Source organism: Rana temporaria (genome assembly GCF_905171775.1).
Source record: "Rana temporaria chromosome 11 unlocalized genomic scaffold, aRanTem1.1 chr11z, whole genome shotgun sequence".
Taxonomy (NCBI): domain Eukaryota; kingdom Metazoa; phylum Chordata; class Amphibia; order Anura; family Ranidae; genus Rana; species Rana temporaria.
Window position 1 is genome coordinate 207,488 of NW_024404490.1, and position 21,894 is coordinate 229,381.

Below are 21,894 nucleotides of genomic sequence, written 5' to 3' on the forward strand. Positions count from 1 at the left end.
AATATAAAGGAAAAAAGAAAAAGAAAGAGGACAAGCCTCATAGTACAATACTGTATAGTAAAGGACAATGGACAAGAGACTACACCGACGGTAATGAACTCACAAAACCGCAGATTAACACAGGCTCTGAGATAGATTGCCGCTCAGTGTGATGGTCTCCTCACTAGGATCGTAGTCCCGTCAACATAGGCTCCTCCCCCACGCGTTCCGTCACTAGGCACGTGACTTAGTCATGGGTCTCTGAATGACTATGGGAGACGGCTGAGCTTATAACAGAGCCGTTGCGTGTCATTCAAACAGGAAGTGAAACCACAGAAAGAAGAGGGGGTTGACATCTACATCATTGCAGGCAACAACCTCGAGCACTGTGCAAAAAAGCAGATTATAGCACTCGCTACATTTAGCAACATTGTGCAATACAATAGTGTTTTAATACAGGAAAAAATATATATAATCTATCAACACAGATGGAATTAAACTATCTTGTTGATATAAACAGAATATTTAAAATAAGATTTTAAAATTATAAAAATTATCTAAAACCATTAAAAAAGGAGGACCTGCCTTCTTAGTAAGTTTAAAAAAAAGCAACCACATCGCCCCCTTCATATGATTAGTACATACTACATGAAAAAGATATAATATAGAGACGTGCATACATACTCTATACATTCATGCATCCTGAGGGGGTATAAAGAAATAAAAAAGTGTGCTGCATTAATAAATGTACTTTATACAAAAATATATACGTTAAAAAAATTAATGTATTGATAATAAGAATTAATTAATAAGTTGCAAATGGTGAATTCCTGTGTCTATTCAACACACTCCCATAACAATTTTGTGGTTTCACTTCCTGTTTGAATGACACGCAACGGCTCTGTTATAAGCTCAGCCGTCTCCCATAGTCATTCAGAGACCCATGACTAAGTCACGTGCCTAGTGACGGAACGCGTGGGGGAGGAGCCTATGTTGACGGGACTACGATCCTAGTGAGGAGACCATCACACTGAGCGGCAATCTATCTCAGAGCCTGTGTTAATCGGCGGTTTTGTGAGTTCATTACCGTCGGTGTAGTCTCTTGTCCATTGTCCTTTACTATACAGTATTGTACTATGAGGCTTGTCCTCTTTCTTTTTCTTTTTTCCTTTATATTGGAGTTTTTCTGCTTGGATCTTTTAATGGGAAAGGTCGTTGTCTGTCTAATGAGAAGCATTTGAGGAGGAAACGCCAGCTGATTACCATAGGGCTGCATATGGGTTTTAACCCATAAGGAACTCATTTCAACATCTCATTGGACTTAGTAGTAATTTTCATAAGTGTTGCTATTAATACTCAATGTGTATGATTTATATTACTAACATTCACACTGTACTCACTCAGCACTAGTTAATACTAGCGCTATCACTTATTCATTTCGTATCTCCTGATACGCCGTCGTATCTCTGAGATACGATTGTCGTATCTATGCGCCTGATTCATAGAATCAGGTTCCGCATAGATCTCCCTAAGATCCGACAGGTGTAAGTGACTTACACCGTCGGATCTTAGGCTGCAATTCCCCACTGGCCGCTAGGTGGCGCTTCGGTTTTTTAAGCGACTAATATGCAAATGACGATTTCCTCTGATTCAGAAACGAACGCCCGCCCGTTGCTTTTTTTTTACGTTGCTTGCGTTCGGCTTTTTCTGGCGTATAGTTACCCCTGCTATGTGAGGCGTATCCTATGTTAAGTATGGCCGTCGTTCCCGCGCCAAGTTTTGAATTATTACGTCATTTGCGTAAGTCGATTCAGAAAAGCGCTGGACGCAAGTTACGCTCACGCCGAAACCAATGACGTCCTAGCGACGTCATTGGGAGCAATGCATGCCGGGAAAATTCGCAGGTGGCGCATGCGCATTTAAATCGGCGCGGGGACGCGCCGGATTTAAACACTACACTCCCCCTAGCCGCGGAATTTGAATTCCGCCGGGGGATTTACGATCCACCGGTGCAACTTTCGAGGTAAGTGCATTCTGAATACAGCACTAGCCTCTCAAACTTGCGCTGGCGGATCGTAAATAAGATAGATTACGCGGATCTAAAGATCCGCTGATCTATCTGAATCTGCCCCACTGTGCATGGAAGCTAAACAAACATGGACTCCGTCTCTGACCATAACAACCCAAACCTCCCGTATTACCGCTGATAGGAATCCTTATTCTGCGCTGTTCCAGAGAACAACACATACCTGGATTATACTACCATTCCTTGTGGAAGTGAGGCTATCTGCAGACGTAAGCTATAAATTTCGACCATGCTGATCAGACACAGCAGAAACAAGAGCGCACATCCGCCTATAACTGATAATGTCCTTGCAGAGCGAACATATCCCCTCAGACGATCATTCTGTGCATCGCAAAGGGGCCCTTCGCCGGCGGACATATTCACACTCTGCAAACACCTTTCTCCAACCTCAGGAAGTTTTCCACTACCAGACGGGACTCACCCAGCGTCAGTCAGCTCTTCTGAGCGGGTTGCGGGAGAACTAACACTGGGCGACATTATGACAATACATATTAAATACATCTTCATAAAATTTCCACAACATCACGTGATCATAATCTCGGCTCTAAAATTAGGTATTTACAGCATTTATATTTATAACTCATTCACAGAGGGGGACATTGCAATAGGTGGCAATTCTGATGGTGTATACAGGAGCGGCTCACACACAGACAGAGAGAGGAGGGGGAGGAGGACACAGGAGCAGAGAGGAGAGCAGATAGCAGACTGCTGATGATGGAGGCACGTAAACTGACCACGGTGTCTGGTGTCAGCAGCCATCATACACTGTGGTCAGTTTACAGAGGGGAGGAACTGGCAGAATCAGCCGGGGGCAAATGACGCAGCACAAGCACCGTGTCCTATAACATGCTTTAAAGGTACAGGATTCATTTTTTAACACTTTTTTTAACGCTTTAAAATTCTTTAGAGATATTTTCCACCTTATGATGATTTTTTTTATACGTTTTCTAGTAACTTTGGATACATCCTTTATTATCTTTTTATTTTTTATCTACCCTCCCCCCCCCCCCCCATGGCCTCCAGTAGAGGTGTCCTATCAAATGTCCTGGGATTGGTCACATAGTGAATGTAATAATCCATACAATGATTTCCTCTTCCAGATCCTCCCACTCTCTCTGAGATTACCGGGAACGATGATCTGATTGACATGAACAGGACGACTCTGACTTGTCAGATTATGGACTTCCGACCCAACGACATAGAAATCTCTGTGTGTATGAGAAGATCCGGGGAGGAGGAGACGAGGACCATCTACACCTGGAGGTCTGGAGGTCTCCTCACTCCGGTCAGGATAAGTAAAGATGGTGGAGGAGGGGATGAAGAGGTTGTAGCTATAGAGGAGGGGAGACAACTGATGAATGGATCTGCAGGACACGAGGACAGACCTCTACAGCTGGAGATGACTCCTCTTATCAGAAGGAAGAAGTTTGGTGCATTCCTCTGTCAGTGTTCTCTCCAGATAACGCCCAGCTATGACCTGGATAATGGAGCGGAATTATCTGTCCGTGTAAAACACCCGGCACTGACCTCTCCGGTCTCGGTACGCAGAATACTCAACGTCATTGGAGGTGAGACTCTTCTCTTCTACATGGAATGGTTCAGTGTGTTACCTCCTAGAGGGCAGTAGTGGGTTCTTTTGGGGTAAAAAGGTACTTATTATCATTGGCACATTTCTAACTTGTTGGGGACCTCCCAGTGAAAAGGACCCCCTCGTTCCGAGCACTGGATAGAAGAGGGAATCAAGTGTAACGTGCCCTGGAACAACATTTTGCACATACTTCCCACTGTCATACCCTCCACACTCCTCTCCTGTACATAGTGCCCACTGTCATACCCTCCACACTCCTCTCCTGTACATAGTGCCCACTGTCATACCCCCCACACTCCTCTCCTGTACATACCGCCCACTGTCATCCCCTCCACACTCCTCTCCTGTACATACCGCTCACTGTCATACCCTCCACACTCCTCTCCTGTACATAGTGCCCACTGTCATACCCTCCACACTCCTCTCCTGTACATAGTGATCACTGTCATACCCCCCACACTCCTCTCCTGTACATACCGCCCACTGTCATACCCTCCACACTCCTCTCCTGTACATAGTGCCCACTGTCATACCCTCCACACTCCTCTCCTGTACATAGTGCCCACTGTCATACCCCCCACACTCCTCTCCTGTACATAGTGCCCACTGTCATACCCCCCACACTCCTCTCCTGTACATAGTGCCCACTGTCATACCCCCCACACTCCTCTCCTGTACATAGTGCCCACTGTCATACCCCCCACACTCCTCTCCTGTACATAGTGCCCACTGTCATCCCCCTCACACTCCTCTCCTGTACATACTGCCCACTGTCATACCCTCCACACTCCTCTCCTGCACATACTGCCCACTGTCATATCCTCCACACTCCTCTCCTGTACATACCACACACTGTCATACCCTCCACACTCCTCTCCTGTACATACTGCTCACTGTCATACCCCCCACACTCCTCTCCTGTACATACCGCCCACTGTCATATCCTCCACACTCCTCTCCTGTACATAGTGCCCACTGTCATCCCCCTCACACTCCTCTCCTGTACATACTGCCCACTGTCATACCCTCCACACTCCTCTCCTGCACATACTGCCCACTGTCATATCCTCCACACTCCTCTCCTGTACATACCACACACTGTCATACCCTCCACACTCCTCTCCTGTACATACTGCTCACTGTCATACCCCCCACACTCCTCTCCTGTACATACCACCCACTGTCATACCCTCCACACTCCTCTCCTGTACATAGTGCCCACTGTCATACCTCCACACTCCTCTCCTGTACATACCGCTCACTGTCATACCCTCCACACTCCTCTCCTGTACATACCACTCACTGTCATACCCCCCACACTCCTCTCCTGTACATACCACCCACTGTCATACCCCCCACACTCCTCTCCTGTACATACCACACACTGTCATACCCTCCACACTCCTCTCCTGTACATACCGCTCACTGTCATATCCCCCACACTCCTCTCCTGTACATAGTGCTCACTGTCATACCCTCCACACTCCTCTCCTGTACATACCGCCCACTGTCATACCCTCCACACTCCTCTCCTGTACATACCGCCGCGGGGGCCATTGTGTTACACAGGGCAACTGTCTTCACTCTTCAACACCTTCTTATGATTCTATGGACGCCCCCTGCCCTATGTTTCAGCCATAAATCACCACTAGTGGATGGGAACTTAGTCCAGCAACAGACATTGATAGCCACAATTAGAAAGGAATAGGGGCACTAATGGCCATATGGGCTATCGTTCAAATTTGGCAGCTGTGTCACTGGAAACGGTTCTCCCAAGGCCGTGGATAAAGGTAAGTGATAGAACCTCTCTATGGGAAAATGTAAGTGTAATGACGAGACACCTCGTGTTGTCACCTTAAATATGAAGGCCGTCATGCTAGAGTCATTATAGCACTATTAATATATTCCTTGCTGTGAGGTAACACGTAACAGGGTGTCTATATCCCCAGCTCGTTCATCACCACTATAGTAGCATATGGAAAGAAATGTTAATCGTCCTCAGAGACCAATCTTATTATTGACTTTCTCCTTAGTCCTGCGGTATTACCGCAGTAAGGAATAAGAGCCTTAACGGGAGAAAATAGCAAACCGTCTTCATAACATTCACCTAGAGCAGGGGGTCGCCAAACTTTTCAAACAAGGGGCTACTTTATTGCCCTTCAGACTTTAGGAGGGCCGGACTGGGGCCAGCAAGGGAAGAAAATGTCACGAGCCCGGCATCAGTGAGAACAAATATGGCCTCAGGGTTGGTGGTCAATAGAAAGAGGAGTATTCCCCCTATTAGTGTCCCATCATTGGTATCAGTGGATAATATAGTGCCCCATTGTTGGTGTCAATGGGAGGAATAGTTCCTCATGTCAGTGGGAGGAATAGTGCCCCAAGGGCCGGATAAAGGCTAGCAAAGGGCCACATCTGGCGACCCCTGACCTAGAGCAGCAGTTGATTCGGGGGTTTCAATGGAGCGTCCCGGCTGGAACAAGGGATGGGTATATCTGTTCCCACAGTGTGGAGAGAACTTACTTCTTAATACAGCAGTGATAACAAAAGACTGCCGGAGGGCTCTCAGGGGTCCCGTTAGTTGCACATGGTTAGCTGGACATCTCCAATCACTCTCTGTGACATCGCGGTTCTTTCCATTTCAGTGTGAAGCAATACAGCGGGCATAATAGTATGGGGCTGCTTTCACACTGATCTGCTGCGTTCTAAACCCATAATTCCTGTGCAACGCATGCGATTGCAACACAGTAGCACGGCAATTAGAGGTTTAAAGGGGTTGTAAACCCTTGTGCATCCTATGCATGAAGGTGAAAAAACACCTTGCAGTGTCTGGCCCCCCCAGTTTTACATACCTGAGCCCCGAATTTCTGTGGACGCGTCCCCGCCATCCTTTTCTCCATGGAGTCTCGACTTTGATTGGATAGATTGATAGCAGCGCAGCCATTGGCCCCCATTGCTGTCAATCAAATCCAATGACACGGGGGGTGGGGCCGAGTCATATGCCGCGTACACACCATCACTTTATGTGATGAAAAAAAACGACACTTTCTGTGAAGTAAAAAATGACGTTTTTGAAACTTCAATTTTCAAAGACGAAGTTGCCTACACACCATCGTTTTTCTCACAATGCTCTAGCAAAGCGCGGTTACGTTCCACCACGTTTTACCATTGAAGCTCGCTTCATAAGTAGCTTCTGGGCATGCGCGGGTGTAAAAACGTCTTACAAAACGACGTTTTTTGCTACACACGGTCAATTTCTGTGAAGTAAAAAGTGCACTTTTGAAAAACGACACATAAAATTGAAGCATGCTTCAATTTTTTTTGGTCGTTTTTTACAAGACATAAAACAACGTTTTCCCCCACACACAGTCAATTAAAGTGACGTTTTTAAAAACGTCATTTTTTTTCATCACATAAAGTGATGGTGTGTACGCGGCATCACACTCAGCGTCTATGGGCTGCGAGTGTATGACACGGGAGCGCATCCGCAAGGTAACCCTCCTCGGCAGAGAGCTTCCCAGAGGGGGTTATCTAATGTGGGGAGGAGCTGCAAGAGCCGCCATGGGACCCCAGAAGAGGAGGATCGGGGGCCACTCTGTGCAAAAGGAACTGCACAGTGGAGGTAAGTATCACATGTTTGTTATCAAAAAAAAAAACACAAACCTTTAGTATCACTTTAAATCAGCTGTGCCCGGTGATCTTTGACTTCTTCCATGTTTAAGTAGATCTCCACCTCTTTAAGCTTGCCTACCCTTGTTCTAAACAGTATATAAAGCGAAAGACAGCAGATATACATGTAATACTTATGTAAGGAGATTTGTTTCATCCCTGTGTATCATCTGAGGCTTTTCACTTCACTGGGGATATGTGACGGGTTACATCCACTTTAAAGCTTCTATGGAACTTTAGTGATTTGGTTTACAGAGCTTTTAACTTCTATGGTACATTGTTGCTTTATAATTTCATTAAATAACATTTCTACATTTCCTTATTTAGTTCCTCCCAAGTTGTTGTCCATCATGAGCCCGGACCGTGTCACCCATGAGGAGCGGCTGACTCTCACCTGTCCCATAAATGGGTTTAAACCGCGAGATTTGTCCATCACCTGGCTGAGGAGGGAGAAGGACCTCCGAGAGACTGAACTGCTAACATGGAATTCTGGGAAAAACTCCAATCACAGGGAGAAATATTCCCATAGAGTGAAGGAAAATGAGCATGAAGATAAATCCTTCAGCTATATAAGTGCTCTGATCCTGAAACCGACTATAAGAGAAGATGATGGAGTGACATATATCTGTAGAACCTTCCACCCCGCTACAGATCACCGGGAGGAAAGAAAGCAGATCCTGAGTGTGACCGGTGAGTGATACGCATAGACTATGATGATTTCCCTTCAGGGTGAACTTGAATTACAAGTTGGGGGATTACCCAATCAGAACTCCCCCCTCCTCACAAATCAGCATTTTGAGAGCAAACTGGGAATCTTCCCATCTCCCAGGTCCCCTACTCCCTGATGGGGCCCCAGAAGGACTCTGACTCTAAGGCGCCTTTCACATTGTGGCGTCCGCGGTGTCGGTGGTAAAGCGCCGCTATTTTTAGCGCCGCTTTACCATCGTATTTCCGGTATTACCGGTGGGTGGTATGTACTGGAGAGGAGTGTGGAGGGTATGACAGTGGGCGGTATGTACAGGAGAGGAGTGTGGAGGATATGACAGTGGGCGGTATGTACAGGAGAGGAGTGTGGGGGATGTGACAGTGAGCGGTATGTACAGGAGAGGAGTGTGGAGGGTATGACAGTGTGTGGTATGTACAGGAGAGGAGTGTGGAGGTATGACAGTGGGCGGTATGTACAGGAGAGGAGTGTGGAGGGTATGACAGTTAGCGGTATGTACAGGAGAGGAGTGTGGAGGGTATGACAGTGGGCAGTATGTACAGGAGAGGAGTGTGGAGGGTATGACAGTGGGCACTATGTACAGGAGAGGAGTGTGGGGGATATGACAGTGGGCGGTATGTACAGGAGAGGAGTGTGGAGGGTATGACAGTGGGCGGTATGTACAGGAGAGGAGTGTGGGGGATATGACAGTGGGTGGTATGTACAGGAGAGGAGTGTGGGGGATATGACAGTAGGCGGTATGTACAGGAGAGGAGTGTGGAGGGTATGACAGTGGGCGGTATGTACAGGAGAGGAGTGTGGAGGATATGACAGTAGGCGGTATGTACAGGAGAGGAGTGTGGAGGGTATGACAGTGGGCGGTATGTACAGGAGAGGAGTGTGGAGGATATGACAGTGGGTGGTATGTACAGGAGAGGAGTGTGGAGGGTATGACAGTTAGCGGTATGTACAGGAGAGGAGTGTGGAGGGTATGACAGTGGGCAGTATGTACAGGAGAGGAGTGTGGAGGGTATGACAGTGGGCACTATGTACAGGAGAGGAGTGTGGGGGATATGACAGTGGGCGGTATGTACAGGAGAGGAGTGTGGAGGATATGACAGTGGGCGGTATGTACAGGAGAGGAGTGTGGGGGGTATGACAGTGAGCAGTATGTACAGGAGAGGAGAGTGGAGGGTGTGACAGTGGGCGGTATGTACAGGAGAGGAGTGTGGAGGGTATGACAGTGAGCAGTATGTACAGGAGAGGAGAGTGGAGGGTGTGACAGTGAGCACTATGTACAGGAGAGGAGTGTGGAGGGTATGACAGTAGGCGGTATGTACAGGAGAGGAGTGTGGAGGGTATGACAGTGGGCGGTATGTACAGGAGAGGAGTGTGGATTGTATGACAGTGAGCAGTATGTACAGGAGAGGAGTGTGGGGGGTATGACAGTGGGCGGTATGTACAGGAGAGGAGTGTGGAGGATATGACAGTGGGCGGTATGTACAGGAGAGGAGAGTGGAGGGTATGACAGTGGGCGGTATGTACAGGAGAGGAGTGTGGAGGATATGACAGTGAGCGGTATGTACAGGAGAGGAGTGTGGAAGGTATGACAGTGGGCGGTATGTACAGGAGAGGAGTGTGGAGGGTATGACAGTGGGCGGTATGTACAGGAGAGGAGTGTGGAGGATATGACAGTGGGCGGTATGTACAGGAGAGGAGTGTGGAGGGTATGACAGTGGGCACTATGTACAGGAGAGGAGTGTGGAGGATATGACAGTGGGCACTATGTACAGGAGAGGAGTGTGGAGGGTATGACAGTGGGCGGTATGTACAGGAGAGGAGGGTATGGCGGTGGGCGGTATGTACAGGAGAGGAGGGTATGGCGGTGGGCGGTATGTACAGGAGAAGAGGGTATGACAGTGGGCGGTATGTACAGGAGAGGAGGGTATGACAGTGGGCGGTATGTACAGGAGAGGAGGGTATGACAGTGGGCGGTATGTACAGGAGAGACGGGTATGACAGTGGGCACTCTTTCCTCTGAATGTGACAGTTTTGCCCCCAACTGACATCAATAAGATCAGATGTGTGATTTCTGAGCTGCCCGAACCTTCTGCTCACTTTATGGTCTCTCTTTTGAGATCCTCTTCTCCATGGATTGTCCATATTCTCAGCTCCTGAGCAGTGCATTTCCTTCATCTATCCGGCAGCTCTTATGTAATGTTTATATCAGGATAATATTCTTATTACAGGGAAAATGTATATAAAACAATGACAATTATTCCGGGGTGACTTCTCTTTGTCTCATTTCAGCGGTTCCGGTGCTGGACTCCATACTGAAGGGTCAGGACAATGTTTGTGTCGGTGAGAAGTTGGATCTCTCCTGTAGGATTCATTCATTTTACCCGTCAGCCATACAAGTCACATGGTACGCGGGAGATGACATCATAACATCCTCACACACCACTGACCCCCTCCAGGATAATGATAGACTATATCATGTGACCAGCACTTCCTGTTACACCCCAACAATGAGGGATCTGGGGAAGAATTTCCGATGTCAGGTTGAGCATGCCAGTCTATCGAATCCGAAACCCGTCACCTGGACACTGGGAGAAATATGTAAGTGGGGCAAATCTCTCCATGTAATGCAATGTCACCGTTCCCAGACGATATACGATAAGATGGGGACACTACTTCAGGGGATTGGCTGTAACTGACAGGAAGTTCCCTCCACAATGACAGGACAGTGCAGTCTGGGCGATGGGTCCTTCCAATATCCCGATATCATACAGAGGGGGATTTATTAGTTCTCTAGTATTACATAAACCTCAATGTCTTCTCCATTGTCTTGTATGAGATGTTCCAGTACAGATGACGTATAACACTGCGCTTCCTCTATATTGCAGTCTCTCCGCCCACTCTGGGTGACATACAATGTGACCCCGCCCAGCCTGAGCGTGGGAAAACGGTGACGGTATCCTGTAGAATCGATAATATGTATCCTGGAAATCCCGCCATTCAGTGGTATCGGGGATTAACCAGGTTTAAGCCTGATGATTGGAAAGACAACTGCCAGGCAGATCCAGAATCCAAGATCTTCTCCGGAACCACAGAGCTGACATTCACTCCGACATCCGAAGAACACGGAGCTCCCATCCGCCTGGAGATCACTCATGGTGGAAAGACAATTAAAAAAGATTATCCTCTACACCTGAAAGGTAATGAGATCTTTATTCTCCTTCTAGATCAGGCATGTCCAAAGTCCGGCCCGTGGGCCAATCACGGCCCGCGTTCCAGTTTTGAACGGCCCACCTGGTTATTTGGACAGGAATAGCGAGGATGTATTTCTGGACAGCTGCACTCTCAACAATAATTGCCTTTAATAAAATTCGGACAGCACTACAAGCCACAGCAAACAAAACTTGGACACTGACGCGTTTCACACTATATCTAGTGTTTAGTCATAGCTGCATATGGTTATTTGGACATATATATCTTTTGTGGCCCCCAACGTTATCCCAGCGCCAGAGCCACAAAATATATATATGCTGGCTGCCTTGGAGAGGACTATTTCCTGTTTACAAGGCAGCTTCTGTAATAGGAAGTCCCATTTCCATCGCTGCCATTGGACAACTGTTCTGTCCATCAAAGCAGGCGGGACTTTCTATCAAAGAGGCCACAGAGAAAACAGGAGTTTCTCCTGTAGGTAATCTTTTGCCACTCGTCCCGTCCCCTCCAAGGCTGCAGATGGATGGGCATCAACCAGGCTGCACTGATGGCAATGGTGGGTGCTGCATTCCTGGCAATAGTGGGTGCTGCATTCCTGGCAATAGTGGGTGCTGCATTCCGGGCAATGGTGGGTGCTGCATTCCTAGCAATAGTGGATGCTGCATTCCTGGCAATAGTGGGTGCTGCATTTATGGCAATGGTGGGTGCTGCATTCCAGGCAATGGTGGGTGCTGCATTCCTGGCAATGGTGGGTGCTGCATTCCTGGCAATACTGGGTGCTGCATTCCTGGCAATAGTGGGTGCTGCATTTATGGCAATGGTGGGTGCTGCATTCCAGGCAATGGTGGGTGCTGCATTCCTGGCAATGGTGGGTGCTGCATTCCTGGCAATACTGGGTGCTGAATTCCTGGCAATACTGGTTGCTGCATTCCTGGCAATGGTGGGTGCTGCATTCCTGGCAATGGTGGGTGCTGCATTCCTGGCAATACTGGTTTTTGAATTCCTGGCAATACTGGTTGCTGCATTCCTGGCAATAGTGGGTGCTGCATTCATGGCAATTCTGGTTGCTGCATTCATGGCAATGGTGGGTGCTGCATTCTTGGCAATGATGGGTGCTGCATTCCTGGCAATACGGTGGGTGCTGCATTCATGGCAATGGTAGGGCTGCATTCATGGCAATGGTGGGTGCTGCATTCCTGGCAATACGGTGGGTGCTGCATTCATGGCAATGGTTGTAAGCTCTTCTGAGCAAGGCCCTCTTAATCCTGTTGTATTTTATTGTATTATAACTGTATTGTGTCCCTTTTATATTGTAAAGCGCTGCGTAAACTGTTGGCGCTATATAAATCCTGTATAATAATAATAATAATGTGTGACTGTGGGGGGGAGGGGACATTAGAGTGTAAGCTCCTCTGGTACAGAGACTGAGGTGACAATTTCATGTTCTTCCTCTGTAGGGCTCCCAGTGCTCAGTGAGATCTCCAGTGATCCCTGGAATCCCGATTATGGAAGATCTCTGACTCTGCGCTGTGATGTGACTGGCTGTGATCCCGGAGAAACCCCTGAGGTCACCTGGTCAGAGAGTGGAAGAGATCTGGGGAAAGGACAGCAGAGAGTGACCCGAGGCAGCGGAGGCGTTCTGTCCTGTTCTCTGACTATAACACCTACAGCAGAGAATTATGGGAAGGTTTATTCCTGCAGGACGACACACAAGGAAATGACAAATCCTATTGAGAAGAAAATACACCTGAGGCTCCCAGGTAAGTTTATTGGAAGGAAATCTGGAACCATAAACTTCATAAAGGAAGATTATGAAAGTTACACTGTTTGAATCTTGCAGAGCTCAGAACTTTATATTATAATACATCTGATATCAGAGATGAAGGACATCGATAGATCACATACTATGGGGCCCAATTCACAAAGATATAACACAAGGATAAGGATCTTTATTTTAGACGCGTGTGATTTTTTCATTGGACTCACCAGAAATAACTGTCACTTCTGTTAAATTAACTGTCCTTATTCTGGTGTCTTAGCTTCATGAACTGAGGATACTATTCCCCCTACTGATAGGGGCCCTACTCCCCCTCACCACCCCCCGGGCCAGATTTATTCTCACTGATGCTGGGCCCAGGACATTTTCTGCCCCTGATGGCCACAATCCGGCCCTCCTAAAGTCTCAAGGACAATAAACTGGCCCTTTGAAAAGTTTCGAGACCCCTGAGCTAGCCTGTAGTCAGCCTGAGCTCTGGATATGCCCCTGCTCACCCGGATAGACCCCTCTCACCCGGATAGACCCCTCTCACCCGGATAGACTCCTCTCACCCGGATAGACTCCTCCCACCCGGATAGACCCCTCTCACCCGCATAGACCCTTCTCCCCTGGATAGGCCCCTCTCACCCGGATAGACCCCTCCCACCCGGATAGACCCCTCTCACCCGGATAGACCCTTCTCCCCCAGATAGGCCCCTCTCACCCGGATAGACCCCTCTCACCCGGATAGACCCTTCTCACCCGGATAGACCCTTCTCCCCCAGATAGGCCCCTCTCACCCGGATAGACCCCTCCCACCCGGATAGACCCCTCTCACCCGGATAGACCCCTCTCACCCGGATAGACCCCTCTCACCCGGATAGACTCCTCTCACCCGGATAGACTCCTCTCACCCGGATAGACTCCTCTCACCCGGATAGACCCCTCTCACCTGGATAGACCCCTCTCACCCGGATAGACCCCTCTCACCCGGATAGACCCCTCTCACCCGGATAGACTCCTCTCACCCAGATAGGCCCCTCTCACATGGCCTAGCAGTTGGAGTGAAGCACGGACAGTATAGAAACAGTCTCTGCCACAGACCGTCTAAGAATGAAAGATGGAGAGTCAGGGATCCTCTGCCACAGGATTTGAGTCCCGAACTTCCTGCCTTACAGCAAAAGAGCCTTTAAGCCAATCCGGTGGACTGTAAGACAAATTGTGTTTTAGATCCCTTTTATAACAAAGTCACCAGGCCTATTCTGAGACATCAGCTCACTTGCTGGTCTCCTCTAGGGCAGGTCCTCCCCTGGTTTCCTTTGTTAAGCAGTGTAACGGTCAGGGGTTAACGCCGTTTACGATATTCCCTTCCACCAACCCACGACAGCTCATCGACACTCCACAATCCATATAGATTCCCCAGAAAAGGAGACACACAGCTCTGTTCTCTGGTTTCAAACGGATAGACACTTTAATGGGAAAACTCAGGCTCTTATATACAGTCAGCAACCAAATATGAACAATGACTGAACTCCACCCACAACATGACACAAGGAGCCCAATACACATTTTTAGTCAGACTTTCTGGCACCGATATAATCCACATGAGCTAATTAGCTACAGCTGACAAGTCAGACATCAAGACTCCAGCTTTTCTCACCTGATATACAATACACATTTATCATTAATAGATATTCCACACAATACAGTGTTAATTAGCATCACACAATGAAAAGGTCTTTAGAAGCCAGACTAGGGTTAGTTTACATGACAGTAGCAGACTTAATTACCACCTTAACAGTCTATGTTCCACATTGAATGAGTCACTCTCCTATTGACCTGTTGGGTTCAGAATCAACAACCTGTAATTAGTTCTTTGCAGACATTCTTGAATATATTGTGGATTATCATTACTGTCCCATCTCATGTAATCCAAGATATCAGTTCTCAGTCATCCTATGCCCCTAGTGGACATAGGATGACCCTAGACACAAGAGTCATTGGTAAAGCCAAAAGAGGTGTACCCCACACCCTTCAAGAGCCTCTGGGTCCCACGGGCCATACCGTTACATCTCTCCCGTTTCGGCAGGAGACTAACACAGGAGGGGACCCCAGACAGGTTGACTCCGAAGTTAGTCCATAGTTCCATTCCTCCAATGCTGGTATCCATACAGTACCCCAAATAAATGGCTCCAAACAGAGCATTACTCACCCAGCCAACCTCTGCCTCTTTCAGAGAACATGCCTGCCGCTGGGGAGAGGCCTGGACTGGCCCTTCTCCTTGGAGTCCTTTCACCTGCTGGAGAGAAGACAGGGAGACTGGGCTCAGTCCATCATGCTGTTGGGGATCTGGGCCAACTGCCCCCCATCCCTGGGGTATACAAGTGGAGACTGAAGTCCCATCCACTACCACAGGAACTCCCTCTCCTGCTAGTTTAGAGCAGAGGCTTGTGGCACTCTGCTCTGTTGCCAGCTCTTCTGCTGGGGATTCCACACCATCTTCTCTGGCTAACTGTTGGGGAGGGAAAATGGCTGCTTCTCCTCCCTGCATCCCTGAAATCCACTGGTAAAGAGGAACCATTACCTTCTCACCTCCAAAACTGCAATGGGTGTAGAGCAGGGGTCTGCCGTATTCTGTCCTGCTGTCAGTACTTGAGCAGGTGATGCATAATCCATAACATCCTCTAAACAGTCCATTAAGTCCATACATTCTGTAATCTGTGGCTGAGGAGATGAGCCAACTGCCCTAGCCCCCTGGAACTCCACATCATCTGCTTTGGCTTTAGGGATGGCAATCTTCCGATCTTCCACTGCCGATTCATCAGCCAGGATTTCAGAGCTGTCATCTGAAATTTCCTCATAGTCCCAGGCAATGGGAGCCCCACCCTGCTGCTGAGCAGAGTCTAGCAGCTGTCTGTAGGCGATCTCCAGCTCCCATTCCTGAATGGCCAGAAACTCCAAATCTTCCTGTGCCCAGTGCCCTTCCGAGACATTCAATTCTTGCTCTCTGTGCTCCATTATTTCCTCCAAGCGCCACTCCCTATTATCCCGAAGTCAGGATCACTGAACATCCTCCAATACAATAATCCCAGGCCATCATAGTCATAGCCTTCCGTGGGGCTGTCATCCGCTGACCACTAGCACTCTTGGGCTACATACCACCGGAGGCCTCTGTAGCTCTTGTCCAACCACATCTCTGCCCGGATCAGCCTGCTTAACTCAGCTATCCACTCCTGCTTCGGTTGTTCCCCCAACAACGACATTTGTAGGTCATACTGTGGCCAGTACCTTACATGGATGGAAGTGAGGACCTTCCCCTGGTGTTGCTGCTCAAGAGCTAGCGCTTCCTTACAGAGTTTGCAACGAATCACATCCGACCATACCAGCAGGGCCTCCTCTGATACTGGTCCTCTGTGCTGTATCCGCATCTCTTGTAACCTCCTTCTGAATTCCTCTTCCATGGAGACTGGTATCTGTACCTCTCCTCTCTCTTCCGTTGGTGCTGCTGTGACTTCTGCTGCTGCAGCACCTCTTTGATGTAGCCAAGTGGCATCCACAGCCGCTATAACCAGGTCTATGATCTCCGGTGGAGGGTTAGGACCATACTGTGCCAGTCCTCGTTTAACAACCCGATCAAAACTTTCTTCCTTGGGTGTCCTGTCTGTTACGCCGGGCCTTTCAGCTCTATCCATTTTGACAAGTTCTGCGATAATGTCCCTTTTCTTACGGTTGTTGGCCGGTCTGCCCCGGCTCTCCAGTAAGTCCTTGAGGGAAGAGAGCTTCAGCCGTTCATACTGTGTCTCCATTGTCCTGTGTCCTTGTAGCCGTCCTTTAAGGCAGTGGAATCATCCCACTGCTTTGCCAACAATTGTAACGGAACCCCAAATGGGACAGGGGTTAACGCCGTTTAAGATATTCCATTCCGAACCCAAGACAGCTTATCGACACTCCACAATCCATATGGATTCCCCAGAAAAGGAGACACACAGCTCTGTTCTCTGGTTCAAAACGGATAGACACTTTAATGAGAAAACTCAGGCTCTTATATACAGTCAGCAACCAAATATGAACAATGACTGATCTCCACCCACAACATGACACAAGGAGCCCAATACACATTTTTAGTCAGACTTTCTGGCACCGATATAATCCACATGAGTTAATTAGCTACAGCTGACAAGTCAGACATCAAGACTCCAGCTTTTCTCACCTGCTATACAATACACATTTATCATAAATAGAAATTCCACACAATACAGTGTTAATTAGCATCACACAATGAAAAGGCATTTAGAAGCCAGACTAAGGTTAGTTTACATGACAGTAGCAGACTTAATTACCACCTTAACAGTCTATGTTCCACATTGAATGAGTCACTCTCCTATTGACCTGTTGGGTTCAGAATCAACAACCTGTAATTAGTTCTTTGCAGACATTCTTGAATATATTGTGGATTATCATTACTGTCCCATCTCATGTAATCCAAGATATCAGTTCTCAGTCATCCTATGCCCCTAGTGGACATAGGATGACCCTAGACACAAGAGTCATTGGTAAAGCCAAAAGAGGTGTACCCCACACCCTTCAAGAGCCTCTGGGTCCCACGGGCCATACCGTTACAAGCAGCTTCCCCCACCTGGAAAGTTCTGTGATGTGGTGACACAGATGGGGTTGTAGACGTAACCTTTTGTCCGGATTCCCGGGATCCATTCCCGGGGACACGGCTCCTCAATCTGTTCAGATGAATGGCCTTTATCCTTCTATGATATGTGGGTGTGATCATGTATTTATTTATTTATTTATTACTATTTATTTGGGAAGCGCGCATATACCACCGGTCGGTGGTGCCAAAGCGCTTTGTGACAAAATAGCCTGGATGTTCTGGCGAGGGGAGCATAAATAAAAGAGAAGGGAGAAAAAACAAACAAGAAATCAGCGAAGAAAAATTGGCCTAGGATTGGAATGCTTGGCAGAATAGCCAGGTCTTCAGCTTCTTCCTGAACGTATATAGGCTTCGGGAGATGCGAATGTTAAGCGGGATTTGGTTCCAGAGAGTCGCCCCCGCGGAGCCAATCCGTTTTCCTCCTATAGAAATTAGCCTGTCAGTATTGCCAATGAGTAGAGCTTTGTCGGCTGAGCGAAGACAGCGTCTAGGTATATAGTGTGGGGTCAGATCTGATAGGAACTGTGGGCCCAGCTGGTGGTGGCCCCTGTAGATCAGACAGAGGATTTTAAAATCGGTCCGTTTTATAACCGGGAGCCAGTGAAGTTCTTTGAGCACAGGGCTGGTCTTGCTTTTGGAGATTGTAGATAAGCCTGGCTGCTTGATTCTGCACCAGCTGCAGTTTCTTAGACCATTTCATTGGAATGCCTAGTAGGACTCCGCTTGAAAAGTCAAGGCGAGAAATAATTAGAGCCTGGACTAAGTCTTTCCTCTGGTCTTGGGTCAGGAGATGTTTTGCCTTGCGGATAAGTCGTAGAAAATGGGAGGCTCTCGAAACCGATTGTCTAACCTGGGGAATCATACTTAGTTTTTCGTCAAGGATAACCCCCAGGACCGTCACCTTATCTTTCGGATTTGGTGTCAAGCCCAACTCAGTGGGCCAATTTATGTAGTGTCTCTAATGTCCGGAATCTTCTATCCTTCCATCGTATCTCTCACTCTACTCTCCATACACAGAATAACACTCATCTGTTTGTATTTATCATTACAGAGAGACCGCCCACATTATCCGACATTGTTGTCCATCCAATGAGAGAGACAGCCAATCAGGAAGCCTCATTCACAGTAACAATATCCGGATACTCCCCCCGAGATCTACAAATAAAATGGTATAAGGAGTTCTGCATGTTCTCCCAATCTGAGGTGACGATATCAGATCCAGAGATCGGATTGGACGGTCTGTATAAATCTTCCAGCACAGTGATCTTCACCCCGAAGATGACCGATCATAATACGACCCTCCGGTGTGAGGTGACCCACAGTCAGTCCAAGACCATCCGAGAGAAGCGATATACTCTGCACCTGACAGGTGAGATACCCTTGTTTTCTTCATATTTATGATGTGTTCATATATTATTCATTAGATGAGCCCAGAGGGGGCTCTCCATGTACATCCCATCACCCTCAGCCCAGAGGGGGCGCTCCATGTACATCCCATCACCCTCAGCCCAGAGGGGGCGCTCCATGTACATCCCATCACCCTCAGCCCAGAGGGGGGCGCTCCATGTACATCCCATCACCGTCAGACCAGGGGGGGCGCTCCATGTACATCCCATCACCCTCAGCCCAGAGGGGGCGCTCCATGTACATCTCATCACCCTCACCCCAGAGGGGGCGCTCCATGTACATCCCATCACCCTCAGCCCAGAGGGGGGCGCTCCATGTACATCCCATCACCCTCAGTCCAGAGGGGGCGCTCCATGTACATCCCATCACCCTCAGCCCAGAGGGGGTCGCTCCATGTACATCTCATCACCCTCACCCCAGAGGGGGCGCTCCATGTACATCCCATCACCCTCAGCCCAGAGGGGGGCGCTCCATGTACATCCCATCACCCTCAGTCCAGAGGGGGTGCTCCATGTATATCCCATCACCCTCAGCCCAGAGGGGGGCGCTCCATGTACATCCCATCACCCTCAGTCCAGAGGGGGGCGCTCCATGTACATCCCATCACCCTCAGTCCAGAGGGGGTGCTCCATGTATATCCCATCACCCTCAGCCCAGAGGGGGGCGCTCCATGTACATCCCATCACCCTCAGTCCAGAGGGGGTGCTCCATGTATATCCCATCACCCTCAGCCCAGAGGGGGGCGCTCCATGTACATCCCATCACCCTCAGTCCAGAGGGGGTGCTCCATGTATATCCCATCACCCTCATCCCAGAGGGGGCTCTCCATGTACATCCCATCACCCTCAGTCCAGAGGGGGTGCTCCATGTACATCCCATCACCCTCACCACAGAGGGGGCGCTCCATGTACATCCCATTACCCTCAGCCCAGAGGGGGCGCTCCATGTATATCCCATCACCCTCAGCCTAGAGGGGGCGCTCCATGTACATCCCATCACCCTCAGCCCAGAGGGGGCGCTCCATGTTCATCCCATCACCCTCAGCCCAGAGGGGGCGCTCCATGTACATCCCATCACCCTCAGCCCAGAGGGGGCGCTCCATGTACATCCCATCACCCTCAGCCCAGAGGGGGCGCTTATTGTGTAGTTGAGGTCACCTATTTTTATGGATCCAATTATCAAAATATTGACATTTAATGATATTTGTGCAATAATTCGATTTATTTTAGATTGGTAAATATTTCTCTTGTTTTATAGGAGATTCTAATAAGGAGGAAGCAACAAAAACTGGTAATAATGATTTATATTTTCTTCAAAATGTATGTTTTTTTTTTGTTTATAGGTGCCGGAGCTGTGTCACGTCACTCCCGCGCATGCGCATGGGAGCCACGATTAACGGCACAGGCTAGGGAAGAAACGGCACTTAGTTTCGTTTCTTCCCAGCGCATGCGCCGTTGAAATTTTCTGGGGACTACAAGTGAAATATCTCCTAAACGGCGCACATTTAGGAGATATTTCCACTACCTATAGGTAAGCCTTATTCTAGGACCACCTCTAGGTAGGAGTCCAAAAAGTGGGTTTACAGCCAGTCTAACCTTTAGATGCAATGCGGAGCAGTATTATTGTTTATTGAACCCTCTTTAGTGATTCACATTATGTTTATTTTGTGAAGTCATTATCACATTTAGCCCGGGTTCCCTCGCACATTTTCACTCCCGCTTGTCAGTCCCCGATTTCAGGCCGCAATTTCAGAGACATTCTGCACAGATGTCAATGTAAATCGCAGATGGGGCGTCGCACTGATTAGGACGGTGCCATTGCCGGCAAATGCCGCCGATTTGACATGTCAAAACGTACCAGTGTGAACCAGGGCTAAAAGCAAAAACTGCGCATCATAAGGACAGTGTGGTTCTTTCCAGACCTTTGTATTTGTGGAGCACCCTTGTAGAGGGTCCTTCCCGCACTGCATGCATGTCTAGGGATGGAAATATAAGCTGTAATACTTCTGTAGGATAGATGGATCGCGCTAACTTTTTTATATATATTACCACTCTCTATAATATCCAAAACCAACACCAATTAGTGTATAAATAACGTGAGCTCCGTACTCTATAGGTATATTCTACATAAAACATTTACGTGTAATTTAATGAGATTTATGAGGGCGTGTCTAGGGGCGGGGCATGGTAGGGGTTGGGCGGGGCAACTGGTGGCGAGTATGCCTTGAGGCCTGGCTAGTAGCTCAGGACTTGAAATTTTGAGCCCTGGTGTAGTATATCCAAACCTGTTATGTGAAACCTGTCATATATATGCCAGTTCAAATTATGCATACCATGAACAACAATTCCAGTGATCAAAGTGCTCGTGCCCAATACAAAATAGATTAAATTATATAAATATATAAAAAATGAGAAAGTATGTACAAATTTGCCACTTCAAAAAATATAAAGGGCCAGATTCACTTACGACTTACGCGACGTATCTTCTGATACGCCGCGTAAGTTCTAGAATGCGCTGTCGTATCTATGCACCTTATTCTTGAAACAAGATACGCCTGAATTCTGGCTCCATCCGACCGACGTAAGTCTCCTACCCCGTCGTATCTTGGGCGCATATTTACGCTGGCCGCAAGGGGCGCTTCCATTGATTTACGCGTCGAATATGTAAATGATTTACATGGGGTCACGGTTAATTTTAATACAACACGCCCACTACCTTCTTAATTTGAATTAGACGGGCTTACGCTGTCCCATTTACGCTACGCCGCCGTAACTTAGGGAGCAAGTGCTTTGTGAATACTGGTCTTGCCTCTCTATGT

General features: G+C 48.2%; 1 protein-coding gene across 2 annotated transcripts in view; it reads left to right on the forward strand.

The window, feature by feature from the left end:
- LOC120921982 (hemicentin-1-like) overlaps window positions 1-21,894 on the forward strand; it is a 157,339-nt gene that overhangs the window by 21,866 nt on the left and 113,579 nt on the right. For both annotated transcript variants that reach the window (XM_040334504.1, XM_040334505.1), the window contains exons 5-11: window positions 3,166-3,633; window positions 7,647-8,009; window positions 10,333-10,641; window positions 10,929-11,240; window positions 12,708-13,010; window positions 18,721-19,038; window positions 20,334-20,366. In XM_040334504.1, the coding sequence (XP_040190438.1) occupies window positions 3,166-3,633; window positions 7,647-8,009; window positions 10,333-10,641; window positions 10,929-11,240; window positions 12,708-13,010; window positions 18,721-19,038; window positions 20,334-20,366 (2,106 nt within the window). The remainder of the gene's footprint in view (window positions 1-3,165; window positions 3,634-7,646; window positions 8,010-10,332; window positions 10,642-10,928; window positions 11,241-12,707; window positions 13,011-18,720; window positions 19,039-20,333; window positions 20,367-21,894) is intronic.